This window comes from Trichoderma evansii (assembly GCF_050947405.1).
Source record: "Trichoderma evansii strain SZMC 28006 chromosome Unknown GGI43scaffold_15, whole genome shotgun sequence".
Taxonomy (NCBI): Eukaryota; Fungi; Ascomycota; class Sordariomycetes; order Hypocreales; family Hypocreaceae; genus Trichoderma; species Trichoderma evansii.
Genome location: NW_028145191.1, coordinates 479,584 through 495,438, shown reverse-complemented (window position 1 = coordinate 495,438; position 15,855 = coordinate 479,584). Strand labels below are relative to the sequence as shown.

At 46.5% G+C, this 15,855-nt stretch overlaps 4 protein-coding genes across 4 annotated transcripts; 2 read left to right on the top strand and 2 right to left on the bottom strand.

Annotated features, from left to right (window-relative positions):
- Window positions 1–320: 320 nt before the first annotated feature.
- GGI43DRAFT_423960 (uncharacterized protein) lies at window positions 321–2,143 on the top strand (the record flags this gene model as incomplete). The annotated part of the gene is made up of 2 exons (XM_083208309.1): window positions 321–1,140; window positions 1,257–2,143. 2 exons carry the CDS (start codon window positions 321–323, stop codon window positions 2,141–2,143), a joined length of 1,707 nt encoding a protein of 568 aa, XP_083058902.1.
- A 557-nt stretch (window positions 2,144–2,700) lies between these two features.
- Window positions 2,701–10,540, bottom strand: GGI43DRAFT_428706 (type I polyketide synthase; the record flags this gene model as incomplete). The annotated part of the gene is made up of 12 exons (XM_083209007.1): window positions 2,701–3,276; window positions 3,322–4,057; window positions 4,117–4,147; window positions 4,229–4,532; window positions 4,590–4,874; window positions 4,939–5,831; window positions 5,895–5,991; window positions 6,046–6,522; window positions 6,631–7,878; window positions 7,914–9,190; window positions 9,249–9,886; window positions 9,954–10,540. 12 exons carry the CDS (start codon window positions 10,538–10,540, stop codon window positions 2,701–2,703), a joined length of 7,149 nt encoding a protein of 2,382 aa, XP_083058901.1.
- An 807-nt stretch (window positions 10,541–11,347) lies between these two features.
- Window positions 11,348–13,299, top strand: GGI43DRAFT_428704 (cytochrome P450; the record flags this gene model as incomplete). Its single annotated transcript, XM_083209006.1, has 6 exons — window positions 11,348–11,461; window positions 11,563–11,722; window positions 11,786–11,845; window positions 11,904–12,179; window positions 12,298–12,594; window positions 12,668–13,299. 6 exons carry the CDS (start codon window positions 11,348–11,350, stop codon window positions 13,297–13,299), a joined length of 1,539 nt encoding a protein of 512 aa, XP_083058900.1.
- A 761-nt stretch (window positions 13,300–14,060) lies between these two features.
- Window positions 14,061–15,395, bottom strand: GGI43DRAFT_423957 (aminotransferase; the record flags this gene model as incomplete). Its single annotated transcript, XM_083208308.1, has 5 exons — window positions 14,061–14,294; window positions 14,360–14,982; window positions 15,071–15,097; window positions 15,162–15,305; window positions 15,362–15,395. 5 exons carry the CDS (start codon window positions 15,393–15,395, stop codon window positions 14,061–14,063), a joined length of 1,062 nt encoding a protein of 353 aa, XP_083058899.1.
- Between the last annotated feature and the right edge of the window lie 460 nt (window positions 15,396–15,855).

Sequence of the window (15,855 nt, the reverse complement as noted above, 5' to 3'; positions counted from 1 at the left end):
TTGGCGCAACGTTCACAGAAACTCTGCTTGTCCGTATCCACTGCCTATGTTGATTACACGCAAAGCCAACAGTTAAATCACCAGCTACCTACACTGATAGACTTTGAAGCTGGCTTTTTTGTTGTAACTTAATAGATAGAAAGGCGTAATGAAATAAACAATTATATAAAAAGGCTTGGCTGCGTCAAAGACGCACCGGCATCTCCTGCATTCTCGCATATCTTCTCTCTACTGATCCGACTTCTCAAACAGTTCGCGCTCAGCCTTTCTAAATTCTCCCAACATCTTGAATCAATTTGAATACTTAATTTATCAATACGATGGCGAGCTGGAACTCCTTGCCCCCCGAAATCCGGAACCAGGCTCTGGATCAGATATTCCAGGTCGGCAAATCTTGTAATAACTTGGCCGCCCTCGCAACGGTCTCTCGAGAATGGCAGGCATACATGGAGCCCAGAAATTTTCGCAGGCTCGTACTAAATCAATCGAGTATCATCCATTTTGGCCAAATAATGCGCAATCGGAAGTGGATGGTAAAACACATCTGGCTACGCATCGTGCTTCCAGAATATAGCTGTTCTTCGTGCACCTTTTTCGAGATGCACAGACAGAAGCAGATGAACAACCAGATGTTCACAAATTCCCTGTTTCAGCTGCTGAAAGTCCTTGGCTCTTGGGGAGACAGAAAAGCCTATGATCCTATCGATGGCACCGGGCCACTCTTGGAGCTCAGCGTGCACTCTCCGAGCGATATGAAGCACCGTTTTGACGTTTGTGCCCTGGATAAGGATGTATATCCGCATACTTTCGATGAAAACTGCAGCCGTGAAGAATTTAATCATCACGTAGAGCGCATACTGCAGAAGGAAAAGAAAAGAGGGCAAATCTGCCAAAATGCCCGCGGCGGGGGCATTGAGCACCTACGCATGTTCGCGGATATAGATCTAGACTTTAGTGCCATTCAATATCTCATAGAGAAAAGGCTTCCAAGAGTCGACGCCATCAAGGGATTGCTTATCCGTCGGCAGTATTACCGAGCCTTCCATCCCCGAACGGTTGCTGAGATTGCTAGGGCTTTTCAGACCATTGACAATGTGACTTTTGAGCCCATAGTGCGGACTTTCCGTTGGGCTGATGCAGGTATGTCCCTTTTATTTATGCAATTTTCATTTTATTATTAGATTCGTATTCTTTTCTTTTCATTTACATATATGCATTTGGTAATTTGACGTGACGTAAACTAATCTGCAACCAAGGACTTGAAGAGGGATACAACGCCCTGATACGTGAAGTATATCGCTTCAAAAGCCTCTCTATATTCATAGGCTTTTACAGCTTTGATATACTCCACGAACCTTGGAAGAAACTGTCAAACTCTTTTAGTCTAAGGTTGGCGGATGAGAGCCAGCATTTGGAACACCTATCTTCGGCTTTCGCAGGTGATGGGGAGATGTTTTTTCAAGATTTCTTGCAACCAGGTAGCAAAAACTACCGCCCATATCTGGATCCATCACGACCCGCAGTGCAGAATGTTCTGCTGGAGCGTCTCTCTATCGCCCAGCGTGTGCGTCTAAGCCGCCTTCACCCCCGGGAAGAGTTTGAGCAAGCACTCTTGAAAGCGACAGGTTACGAAGATGGGTTAATCCCTCGCTCCGTCTACAAGCCACACTGGCTCAAACTCAATACGCTGGCCTTGGGGTCAAAGTTTGATAATAGACACGATCTATTTGAGGCCGCGGGCTTTGCTGCACTGGAAATGCCAGAGCTTCAGACAATGGAGATCTGGAATGAGGACCTGGTTTTGGACGTGTTTGAATATTTTCGGTACTCTCGCAATGATGAAGAAGCAGAAGGTTCCTCGACAATCACTTGGGACTCAGTTTACGAAGAGGCTCCCAAACAACGAGTGATCAATGCGTGGAACCGAGTAGCCAAGATGCGTTCCAATCAATGCATTGAAGTTATTGTACCACCTCCACGGGAGGGGCGTAAGCTGCCGGCGTATCCATACGGAGTATTGGAGTACTTGAAGCTCCGCGAAAAGATTGCGAATCCAATATCGCTACGTGAACTCGAATGGTATTCTGATGGCTGGTCGAGACGTTTGGACCAGAACACACAGACTTATACTTTTGTTCCGTAGCCCACTTCGATGGTACCCTGAAGACTAACAGGTCTTGATGTTATGGAGTTTTATGCGTATATGGCTTTGATGAGTGGAATTGTGTTTATATATGCTGAGAGGAAAAAAAAAGAGATCTCATTGGAGCTACTGTTTTAACTGTTTGTTGGAAATATTGGGGGTGAATCTGCTGAGGAACTGGAACTTACTTACTACCGGTATCAGAATTCACCTCTACTAGGGTTGATGGGTACAGGGATAGTGCAGGTAATAGGGAAACGGTAGATAGGATAAAATATAGGCGTTTAACAAGGTCGTATCGGGCTTTCAAGAGAGAAATAGCACTATCAACGGCCCCATCTTCGAACTGATTTTGTTGTGGTAATGAAGTCAAAATAAACGTAGAAAATAAACGATTAAAAAGAGTCAAGAGGGAGCAGCTCTTAAAGTTACATTCTGCGGTGAGATTTTTATGAGATAAAACTATATACCAATAACCATACTATAACACAGATATAAAAAAAAATATGAACAAGATATTTACATGTATCAATCCCAAACCCTCTTACTTTTTTCTCTTATGCCTGTGTAAATCGCTCAACCAATCCTAGACGAATATGCTCCGCAAGGCCATTCAAAGATAGTGACTGAGCAATAATCATGACACTGGACTCGACATTAAACTTCTGTCGAATCCAGTTGCGCAGCTCTATGGCCACCAGCGAATCAACGCCGTTCTTGTCGGGCGAGAGATCTAACTTGATGCTGTCTACATCTCTGATGAGGAAATTGGCCAACGAAGTAGCAATAGCTTGAGCAATGGTGACTGTTGTCTCCTCCTCTTCCAAGATTGAAAGAGAGTTGGCGGCTGCCGACAAAAGAGTGGATACACTGTCTTGCTCGGTTTCTGCCTTGGAAGAAGAGTCATCAGCTCCAGAGATGTTATGGTAGATGCTCATGCGGATGTCTTTCTTCCACACAACTCGGCTGTTGGGAGATGCCACTGGAATAGTGGTGACCAGACCCAGAAGAATTTGGCTTGAAATGTTGTAAGCGCCATTGGTACCCTGCGCCTCAGGGGCCTTTGATCGCTGAATAGCCAAGTTAAATGCATCCAGCAGATCCTTCTCCTTCAGGATGCGCATACCAGATTTCTAAAACATGTCGAGATCTTCTCGGTTCTTCGAGACAAATCCGACCTCGCCCATGACACCAATGTCGATAACTGATGCGGCAAGGCCCTTGCCATGGCGGTACTGGACAAAGGAATCCAAGAAGGTATTGGCAGCAGCATAGTTTGCCCGGCCCCACTGTCCGACAATTCCACTGTATGAAGAGCAGAGAACGAAGAAGTCCAATGCAGAGGAGATGGCATGGTGAAGGTTCCATGTGCCCTGGACCTTGGGAGCAACAGCCGTCATCCAATCCTTGAAGGACATATCCTGCAGAGTAATATCCCGGAGCACCATGGACAAGTTAATAACACCAGCAATACGCTTCGTTGCTGATTGGACAGTGCGTTGCACATCAGCCATATCGCTGACGCTGCCGGCTACAAGCTGCACAGAGCATCCTTGAGAAGAGAGCTCAGCAACATAGCCGTCAAGCTTAGGGCCTGGCTGAGCGGATCGAGAGAGGAAGATGAGCTCTCCTGCACCATTCTCCGCCATCCAAGTTGCCAAGGACCTGCCCAGACCGCCGAGACCGCCGACCAGGATATAACTGCGGTCAGATCTCAAGTTAGGTAGAGGACGGGGCTTGATACCCTGCAGAGAAGTGGTGTCATCTGGCATGGTTACAATAATCTTACCAATGTGACGACCTCCTTGCATGAATCGGAAGGCATCCTGGACCTGGTCAGCGCTGAATGCCCTAGCAATGGCGCCGGCATTGATCTTTCCATCGCGGATCCAGCCAACACAGCGCTCCAATAATCTAGAAGGCCAAAGTTAGTTATTGAATGATTAGACAAGGGTCGATTGGGTTCGACTTACTCTGCGGCTTGCTCAGGACGCTGCTGAGAGACTTGCCAGAGATCCAGACCAACAAAGGTACGGTTCTATTCAAAGGCCTCCATCGCCAGCTTGGCGCGGCGGCGGAAATCACGCTTGCCAATCTCAATCATAGTGCCAAACTCGGCAACACACTTCCAGGAAGCGTGGAGAAGGTCTCCAGAGAGAGAGTTCAAGACGACATCAACACCCCGGCCGCTAGTTGCGCGCATGACATTGTGGAGGAATGAGGAATCGCGAGAGTTGAAGATCTTGGAGCGAGGGATGTTGAAGTTATTTGTAAGGTAGTTGATCTTCTCCTCGCTACTGACCGTACAGTAAACCTCTGCGCCCAGCATCTGAGCAATTTGAATGGCTGCCAGGCCAACACCACCACAGGCAGAGTGGATGAGAATGCTCTAGTAGATACAGTATTAGTAAATAAGGAACTACAGCGTTGAGATATTTAGACTAACCTGGCCCTTCTTGAGGTTTGCTTTATCGTCCAGTGCCATAACTGCTGTAGCATAAACACTGGGCAAACCAGAACCTTGCTCAAAGGTAAGAGCATCGTCAATCTTGACGCAGAGCACCTGTGATAGAGTAATCTCAGTAGTAAAGCATCCGCTAGACATGTAAATCACACGGTCGCCGACGGCAACCTTTGATACTCCAGGACCGACTTCGGAAACAATACCGCAGCCTTCAAGACCAACTTCGCGGGTGCTGTTGTCAAGAACTCCGAGAGCAATAAGAACATCCTATTTTGGGAATTATTAGTATATGGCTATTGTAATGAATGGAGGGAGGGAGGGGAATACTAACTCTGAAGTTCAGACCAACTGCCTTGGTCTTAACGCGGACTTCACCCTTGGCGAGCGGCTTCTTCGCCTCTTCAGACCATCCGATAGTGTGAAGAAGACCTGGAGTCTTCACAGTGAGGAACTTTGAAGAGGCCGCGTTTGTAGCTACTACCGTGCTGTCAAAGCCCTCCGACATGGTCTGCCAGTGCAATCGAGGCACCAAAATCTTACCGTCGACCAGAGCAAACTCCCAGTCAGGATCCATATCCTCGGGATCCAGCTCAGGATGCTGGATTCGGACGAGAATGTCGGAAATAGCCTTTGTGACGTCTTGAGTAGCCGCAGCTGGCTCCACCTCAAGCGTGAAGATCTTGGCTGACAACTCGTTACGAGCAGTTCGTGCAAGACCAATGGACATTGCGGCTTTGGGATCACTGCACTTGACTTGGGCAGAGCCAAGAACCCACACCATCTTGGCATTCAGGGCCTGTAAATGGCTGATCATAGTCTTGAATGAATCCTCTGTGAACTCGTGGACGGTATCTGCTTGGAGGTCAAGAAGAGAGATGACATCCTGAGCAGGCAGATCTTGACCAAAAGTGAAGATATCGACACCGAGGCCATGCTGCTCAAGAGCGTTCTTCACATCTTGAACATAATGTCCGTTGGCATCGTGGGCAAGCACTGAAACTTTGGTAAGTGTCTTGGCCTTGATGTCCACGCTGGCCATGATACCGGCGCTCTGGTGGTACGGGGCAATGCCATCGAGAACATGCTCAGGATTCTTGAAGCCCGCAGCAATGAGCTCTTTCTCCCGGCGGGCGGGAGAGATGTAAGGCTCATCAACACGGTCATCCTCGTCACCAAGCCACCAACCAGAAAGGTAACCCATGATATAGTTGATGTACTTGGCATCTAAGTAGAAATAAGTGTTAATCAATTTGGAGTTTTAAATGAACTATTTGTGAGAATACGTACCTGGGCAGAGCTCTTGGAGGAAGATTCGGCCACTAGGGCAGAGCAATTCTCGAAGATGTCCAAGAGATTCTTGCAAATTGGGAGTAGCGTGGGCAACCTATCATAGGGTTAGTGGTCAACATTGAGATATTTGGACTGGAGGAATACATACGTTGTATCCAATGACGAGGTCATAAGAGCCCTTCTGTAGCTGTTGCTCTGCAGGATCCTTGGTAACATCAAAGGTCTTATACTCAATTCCTTCGAATGCAGCGAAACGCTCCTTGGCCGCGGAGAAGAAACCAGCAGAGATATCGGTATAGGTATAGCTGCTGTAAAGTCGCTGACCAGTCGAAGTCGTCAGAGCATCCAAGACCTTGGATGTTGTACCCCCGGTACCAGCACCGACTTCCAAGTCTCGCAGGCGAGGGTTGGTGTGGCCAAGGGCTCGAATTGCATCGCCGTAGAGCAACTCATCACTGTTAGCATACAGGCGGGTCAGGACATCATCAGGCATAAGGACGTGCAAGGCGTGAGTCTCGCCAGAGAAGAGCTGCTCTGCCTCTTTGAACAAACGGTGGATACCAATAGCGAATCCATCGTAGTGAGAGGGTAGGAGATCCTTTGTAAGGGCATCAATGCGCGCAATCTTTTATTCTCTGATGAGATCCTCGAGGCGCATCTCCTTGGCAATAAAAGGATTCTTGCCGGCGTGATAGGTGGCAATGTAGTCTTGCTGCCACTTGAAGAATTTGACCAAATGAGGAGCAGTATCATCCGCCAACTTGATGTTCTCTTGATGGTCAAGGATGCTCAGAAGCATCAGCTCCTCCAGCATGGGCCACTCGTTGGGAATGAATTTTCGAGGATGCATGTAGTCCTTCATCTTGATGAAGTCGGCGTGATGGCGCCACTCAAACTGAGTAATCAGCGGAAGGCTCTCGTCGGCCGATGCTTCGCTTGTCATAGCAGACGCCTTGATGCCCTTGAGAGACAAGAGTAGCTGCCCGTCAGCCTGAGCTACCAAATCACCGACAAAAGATCCTCGTTCAAGAGTGTGAATGCTGGCTTGCACGTCAAGGTCCTTAGAAGCAGGACGAACCACCATTTCCTCAATAAAAGTAGGGACCGCCACATTGTTGCAATTTCTTCCAAGGCCGCGGTACGCAGCAACTGTGAACAATTGGAAACACTGATCAATGATACCAGGGTGGATTGCGTATTTGGTGAGGTCATTCTTGTCAGTAGGAACAGCAGCCACCGCTACGTTCTTCACAGTTGCAGATGAGATGTCACGCATGCCTCGGAAAGCGCCTTGGTAGTTGAAGCCGATACGGTTCAAAACAGCATACCACTCGCGAGCATCGACTGCACGGGGCAAGGTCTTGGTCTTTTCGGTCTCCAGCACAATAGACTTGTCAACGCCACCCCAGACCTCACCAGAACAGTGCTTGATCCACCTGCCGCCGTTGTAAGAGGTAATCTGGAATGAGTAGCTTGAGGTTTCATCAGACTCTACATTGTGGGGAGTAAGTCTTGTCACAATCTCGGGCAGCTTTCCATGCTCAAGAATGAGACCAGCAGTGATGGACACGTTCTTGAGACTGAAGGTTGTTTCGCCAGAAATTTGACGGATTGCATCACCAATCATGCAGATGTATCCGGCACCTGGGAAGACAATTTCACCGTCAATTTCGTGACCTTGCAACCACTGTGTATCTTCCAAAGAGAGCTTGTTGCGCCAGCAGTTTTCGTTAGATACCTCAGCAACTCGTGTACCAAGCAAACCGTGAGGAGCGAATTCACGGAATCGGTACTCCTTAGCCACGCGCGGCTCAGCCCAGTAAGAGACATCACGCTTCCAGCTGTATCGTGGAAGGTTTCGCACAATCTTACCAGAGGGGAAGACGGCAGAGAAGTCAAGGCTGACGTTGTGCTGGAAAATCTTGCCAACGGTCTCCAAGATACTATTGCTGCAGATCTTATTTCTCTGAAGAGTGGCAATCTGAGCGCAGGGTGAGGTCCAATTTCAATCAGCACAAAACGCTCGTCGCTATGGTCGTGAAGAGCGGATCTCAAGGCCGTGTTGAAGAGCACAGGGCGTTCCATGTTGGAGCGCCAGTAGTGTGCGTCGAGAGATCCAGCCCCATTGAGTCTCTTTCCAGTCACAGAGGAATAGAAGGGCGTGGTAGGATCCAAGCTCTGAATGAACGGCTTCAAGTGCTGCTTGTATGAAGGACCATACTTCTTCATGTGAGGCGAGTGAAATGCCTTTTCAACCTTCAAAAAGCGCGCAAGGACGTCGGGGCAGTTGGTCTTGACATTCTCTACAACCTTGGCAACTTGATCGGTATCTCCAGACAGAGTAACGCTGCACTGGCTGTTTTCACAAGCAATCACAACTCCAGGCTCCATGTAAGGCTCTACTTCGCGCGCACCAAGACCAATTGCAGCCATGGCACCTCTTGGCTTACCACCTGGTTGCTCATCAGTCGAGGTAGTGCCTCGGAAGGTAGTGGCAGCCATAGCAGCCGTTGCTGAGATGGCACCACTGGCATATGCAGCCGCCATCTCACCAGAAGAATGGCCGAGAACCCAGTCTGGCTTGACACCATAAGCATGGAGAATATCAACAAGACCGATTTGCACAGCAATGGATAGAGGATGTCCAAACTCTGCTTTCAAAACGCGACTATCTCCGGCAACCTTGCGTAGCTCATCTTCAATTGTCCAACTGGGAGGGGTTGACAAACCAGCTAAGAAGGCATCCAAGCTCCTGATTGACTTTCTGAAGATGGGGTTTGAGTCGATTAATTCGGCTCCCATTTCTGGCCACTGAGCACCTTGGCCTGTGAAAATCCAAGCTACTCGTGGTGCAGCCTCTGTAGATTCTGGGCCAAACACCTCAAATGATGTTTGATTATTAAATTTGCCCGCAATCGCAAAGGCGCGATGGCTCTTATGCTCTCGGCGGTTTCCAAGAGTGTATGCCACATCTTTCAGCGAAGATGTTGTGGTCTCGGCAAAGCTCTTGTGGGCCTCAATAGTCTCCTTAAGTGAAGCCTCGCTGTTGGGCGATAATAAGAGCAGCTGCTGGACGTCGCCCGTTTGAACATCAATTTCCGGGGCAACACCATTAATGCGCTTGGCATTTCCGTAATGAGCATTGGACTTTCCATACTCTTCCAGAGACTCAACGATAACGTGGGCGTTAACACCACCTATACCGAACGAGTTTACACTGACACGCTCGGCACGGCCTTGAGGCCAAGTTTCAACATCAACGGGTACTTTAAGCTTGGCTTGTTTGAATGGAACTATTGAACAATAGTTAGCACTACGTTTAGCCTCTCATTAACATATGCTTTGACTCACTATTAGGATTGGGGTTATTAAAATGGATATTAGGCGGCACCTGGCGATGCTCAATAGCCAGGATAGCCTTGATCAAACTGGTGATGCCTGCTGCACCCTCTGAGTGGCCAACGTTGGGTTTGACCGATGTAATGTGAATACCCTTGTCACCGAAACAGTTCGCAACTGCAGTTGTTTCGATGGGGTCACCGACTGGAGTGCCAGTTCCGTGGCACTCGAAGAAAGCAGTCGCTGACAGATCCTCAATACCGGCCTGCCGGTATGCCTGACGGATCAAGGCTTCTTGAACAACAGGACTAGGCGTGAGCATTCCGTTGGTTCTACCATCGGTGTTCACACTAGTACCGCGGATAACGGCGCGAATCTCGTCGCCATCCTTCAATGCCTGGCTGAGCTTCTTGATATAAACAGCATTAACGGCCTCACCACGACCGTAACCATCAGCAGCCGAATCGAATGTTTTACAAATGCCGCCTGGAGAAAGAACGCCCTGATCGCTGAGGGCTATATACATAGTAGGCGAGAAAATGAGAGAAACACCACAAATTAAAGCACCATCGCAGTCTCCCTTTCTAATGGCTTGGCATGCCATATCCAAACCAACCAGAGACGAAGAGCAAGCAGTTTTAATCGTCATGCTATCATATAGTTAGTGTTGTAAAGGAAATACGAAGAAATATCTGGATAGTGTATGTGTTGACTTACCTAGGACCACGAAGATCAAATTCATATGAAATGCGGTTACCAACAACAAAGTCTGAATAACCTGTGATGCGATATCCTCCTCTGTGCTGCGTCTCCTTTGTGTTAAGGTCCTCCCAATCTTCACCAAAGACACCAACATAGCAGCCAATCTTACTGCCTCGCCATGATGTGGCTCCGGAGTTTTCCATACACTCATAGGCAACCTCTAGCAGTTGCCTCTGGTTGGGGTCCAACCTCTCCAGCTCAGTTCTGGAAAGAGGGAAAACAGATGTGTCGAATTGCTTGATATCGACATCTTGGGGAAAGTATGCCTTGGATGGCTTAAACGTCCCAGACTTGCTACCAGTGGGATCAGAGAATGCAGCTACATTGAAGCGGTCATCTGGCACATCACAGAGAGCGTTTCGTTTTTCAACAAGCAGCTTCCAGAACTCTTCGTCGCTGCGCACTTGGCCGGGTAATCTCATGGCCATGCCAACTACGGCAATGGGCTCAGCCGGTTCAGTTACATGGCTGTTGTTTATGGTGGCGTTGAAATCGTACGATGCGTGCTCATTGAGCCCGGTATCTTGTGAAATGCTGCCCATCTCGGAAAGGAAAAGTGTCGTTGAGGACTATGTAACTTCAGGGGTGAAAAGAGTGACCACGGTATTATACCTCCGGGACTTGGCTGAGAGAATTGGATTGGAGAAGGAGAAGACAAAAAGCAAAAACTGGTTTTCACATGCCATACATATTTAGAAAATGCTACGAAGCTTAATAAACTGAACACCTTGTGAACTCTTCTTGTTTATTGTTCGCAATTCCGTCACTGAGGCTGAACCATCAAAGCATCGGCTGAATCACCAAAGCATCGACATAATTCCATCGATCGCTTAACCCCTGGATACAATCACGCTTACTGACGGGGTATTGAAAACGGGTTTGAGCTAATCTTCTAATATTACGGGTAATATCCAGGCCTGCCTAGATCGATTGTTTAACTACAATCGAAAATAGGCTCCGTCGGAACGACCCACGAAACTCGCCGACGCACAGCCCGCATAAGCAATTTGTTCCAAATTCAAGGCTTACTACCGACAAGTAGCACGTAGATAAAGCAGAGGAGTTACCCAACTCGCTATTTCCAGCAATAGAATTATTATAACACCGATGCTTACAGTCCACGAGATGATCAACATGTGGGTCGTGGAGGTTGTCGGAGCATTGTGTTGCTGACGCCAGATTAAACTTCCAGCTCACATCATCAGATAGTCGCGAGATGTCGAACTCAAGGAGTTTCGAATCAAGGATTCAAAGGAGGCAATAAAATGGCTCAGTCTTGGTTCCGTTCCCAACTCTTTCTGCGAGTATAGGAAGCTAGTTGAAGTTACGGCGGAAGCATTACGCATCCAATGGATTTCAAGACAGTTGATCTGGGAAGTCTGCACTTCCCAGCAGATTTACCTGCTCTACAAGTGTGGGTGAAAAAGATAGGCGGGCCATTAGTTGCCTCTGTAGCGAGTTTGGTATGTATAAGTGAATGCAGAGCAAAGCCTCCAAAGATCCCAGCTACTTTGGGAAATCTTCTCATTAAGCTGGTTACTAACAAACAATTTCTTCAAAATAGCTGCTTTATGGATTTTATGTCTTGGTTTATAGAGCATTCTTTCACCCTCTGGCAAAATACCCAGGGCCCTTCCTTGCTAAGTTCACAAACCTTTATTCTGCCTACCATGCATGGAAAGGCGATATTCATCTGGACATGTACCGCTGCCACCAAAAATATGGTGAGTTATTATTTCAGGGCAAGATAATTTCTCCAATTCTCTGAAATATTAACAATGAGACAGGCGAATATCTTCGGTACGCTCCAAATAGGCTGATTATCAACAACGTAAACGCGCTCTATGGTATTATTTTTTCCCCCATGAACAGTGACGACTAATCCAGTGCTGATGATAATTTTAGACATTTATGGTCATGGATCCAAGGTCAAGAAGTACAAAAACTATAGAGTGCTGGCTCAACAGGCGCCGAATACTCTTACCCTTAGTAACAAAGTGCAACATGCTCGCAGGCGCCGCGTTGTTGCTCAGGCGTTTTCTGAGACCAGTCTTCGTAGATTTGAACCAAAGGTTCAGTCGGTATTGGAAAGATTCTGCCAGTATTTACGTAGTGCTGCCAAGGAGTCCACTGAAAAAGGCTGGACGAGTCCCAGGGATATATCAAAAGATTGTAAGCCTAGTCGTCCTCAAATCCGACGGTGATACATACTGATAATCTTGAATTTAGTCAATTATCCGGCCTTTGATACCATGACGACAGTCTCATTTGACTCTGATTTTGACCATCCGGAATCCAGAGAATCGCTATCCCATCGGCGCTCTTGAAGAGTCAAACATTCGACTGGGAGTTCTGTTACAAGAATCAAAACTTACCTCGTTTAATTTGGATAAATATCTCTTTCCAGCATCCATTATAGGACGAAATCAATTTGTGGCATTTCTCCGAAAGCTCCTAAAGAAGCGGCTCCAGGCGATTGGTAGTTCCGATAGCAAAGATATCTTTTCATTCTTGAAAGATTGTAAAGATCCCGACACTGGCGCTGAACTAAGCCCCATAGAACTGGCTACTGAGACTGCATTACTGGTTGTGGCTGGTAAGAAATTCTTATCTACATTATATCTAACATATGTCGCAGACGAAGTATCTAATGTTGAGATTTGCTTTAGGATCTGACACAACATCGGCAAGCATGGCTGGGGTGGCGCATTATCTGACAGGATCATCAAGTACCTATCGCAAGGCAGCAGAAGAGGTTCGCACAACTTTTTCGTCACTGGATGAAATTGTTTTTGGACCAAAACTCAACTCTTGCGCCTACCTGCGTGCGGTTATTGATGAAACACTTCGAATGTCACCTCCTGGTGGTGCTGCTCTTTGGCGAGAAGTTGAGCGTGGAGGAGCCTTGATTGACGGAACTTACGTGCCGGAGGGTACAGACGTTGCTGTTGGCATTTACAGCATTCACCACCACAACAACTATTACAAAGATCCTCTCAAATTTGACCCTGAAAGGTGGTTCCGACCCGTCAACGAAGATGGAACGGCGCGAGCAGATACCACAAGGCAGCCATACATGCCCTTCTCTATCGGATCCAGAAGCTGTGTTGGAAAGCCTCTTGCGCTGGCACAGATTATGCTTACATTTGCCCGGTTGCTCTGGGAGTTTGATATCCCAAGAGCGGATAATGAACCTGGATGGGAGAAACAGGATATCAAGCCTCTTGAGTATAAATTCAGAGATCATGTATCGGCCAGAAAGGACGGTCCGGTTGTGCGCTTTAAGCCTCGATCATCCTGAAACAGCGCAGTTTCGAGTATTGGGAGAAGTTTAGCAATGAGATATAGTAGTGGTGCGAATTTTGTCTACGAATTTCGTCGTCGAAACCCTGCTGCTTTTGGTTATAGTTGAAAATGCCTTTATAATAGAATGTTTATATAGAAAAAAGCATTAACGTTAACTTTATGAGTACCTCTAGCATGAGCAGATAAATCTTTACTCAATAACATTAACATGATAAAGATTGTGATCATATTATATCTGATTATCTTGAAATTGTTATCTCATATATTACGATCTCAAAATTTATTAAGTTCAGTGTGAAATATGCTAATATGTGAGAACTGTGAGATTTTTGACAGCTTACGACCCGATCATGACTGCATGATATCAGTCCTAACCTAAACGAATGACTATCACAAAGCCCAGAACCGGGAGTAGATTGGCGGTAAATAGAAAAAACACAGCAAATATTCTTCCCATAAAATCACTTTTAGCTGCGATAACTACTTTATTCCTCGCTGACGCTTCTTTAACAGGACTTCACTCCGTAGTCTCTATAAAACTCTGGAGAGCAGGCTAGCTTACATTCTATTTGAGTATCAAATATGTTTTTTGCTGAGCTTATAAAAACTTTCCTTGTTCTTTAAAATTATAACAGTTATATCTTATTACATAGCAGATTCTTATTGAAGTAATGCGCCTTGAATTCTCTATTCTTGTATGTCCCTCTTTTTCTCTATAATAATACAACTATGCTTCCATCGTTCGAACTGTATTATTTACACTGCAGTGACTCTTGTAAGCCAGCCAAACTTGTCTTCAATCCTGCCTTTTTGGATGTCTTCCACAGCTTTGGCGATCTTGGACGCTACAGGTCCAGGCTCTGCAGCTCCATTCTGATAGACAAACTTTTCATTTGTAGCTTCCCGCGTGATAGACTTGACAGGAACCACGGTAACAGCGGTTCCGCAAGCTAGAACTTCTGAAAACTCAGACAGTTCCTCATACTTGACCTAGATAAGCAAAAATAATATTAGCACTATGTACCTTTTATAGTATTTGATCAGAGGAAGCTTACAGGTCGACACTCTACCTGCCAATCAAATGACGGGGCCAGCTGTTGAATGCTGTCATATGTGGCGCTACTGATAGCACTTATGCTATTGGGCACAACAATAACAGTTTTTTGGCCCTCCACTTTGACGCCAATAAAGCCTGATGTGGAAAATTCATCAATCTCGCTTCTTGTCTGACTATCAAGATGCAGTGTCAGGGCATAGCCTTGACTCTTAGCCTTGTCGGCCCATTTCATCACAGGAGCGTAATTGCCCCCAACCTTACCAGATCCAGTACCTCGAGGTGCAGCTCGATCAAAATCTTCCAATATTAAAGCATCAAGTGGCTGAATACCATGATAAGCAGCCGCGGGGGTAACGTAGACGCAGAAAGTGTATTCATCAGTCGGGCTGAGCAAGATACGAGGCCCAGAACCGAAGACAATGGGCCGAATGTACAACATTCCATTTTCACCATTTGGCGGTACGAATTCTGCGTTCTTTGCGACTGCGAGGTGCACAGAGCGCATAAAAAGCTCTTCGGGAACCGCTGGGATAGAGACCAATGAAGCAGAATGCTGCATTCGGATAGCATGAAAATTAGGTCTTACAATGTTGATTTCCTTGTCATCAGGAGTGCGAAAAGCTTCATAAAGTCAAATAGTTAGTATAAAACATTTGCCGAATACTTTTGAATCACAACGTCAATAGTGTAAGGGATAGGGGTTCGTTACCCTTGAGTCCTTCGTAAGCCTCTTGGCCTAAATACCGTCTGTTAGTCTATCATATTATTTTACACGCACGTATCCAATAATCTTGACGAACCATAATTGAAAACAGGTGCTAATCCGTGAACACGAAGGTATGGATCTGGGATAAATTTTGGCTCGGTCCATGTGCCTGTCTCATGGGTCCATGTGGATTGGACATGCCCATTGACAGTTGTCAGCGCGGCGAGCCCGTTCCATACTTAATCAGTGTCAGTTCATACCACCAATAAGAATTATTGCAAGTAACAAGCTAACCTATATCACTTCGTGGCGGGGGAGGGAAATGCATAGCTGCAGTCGTGAAAGCAATGTTGATAGGTTGTTATAAAAATCAAGAATATTGTAGTTATCTTTCAGAATGTATCTATGATGAACTGAGTATAACATGAAATAAGAACAAGCCTCAAGTACTTTGATAAATATTGATGTCTTAAAAGACGAACCGGCCCTGCCAAGAGCTGTAGTAGCTCACTAGCCCCAAGCATATTCTTTCTCAGTACAGAGTAAGCATTAGACAAACGTTCGTTTTTGTCGGAGAGAATTGAAAATTAACCGTCCGTTTAAAATACTAACCGAAGAGAGTATGATATCCTTTCCGTTTGTTGGATGAACCCTGGTCTTCATCGGCGAGTTTGCTTATTTCCGCTACTGGGGTAGTCTTAAAAACAACCGAGCCCTGTATGTACTTTTTATAGAACAAAGCAGCGAAAGATGTATTACTAAGGCCAATAATTTGACGGAATGTACGC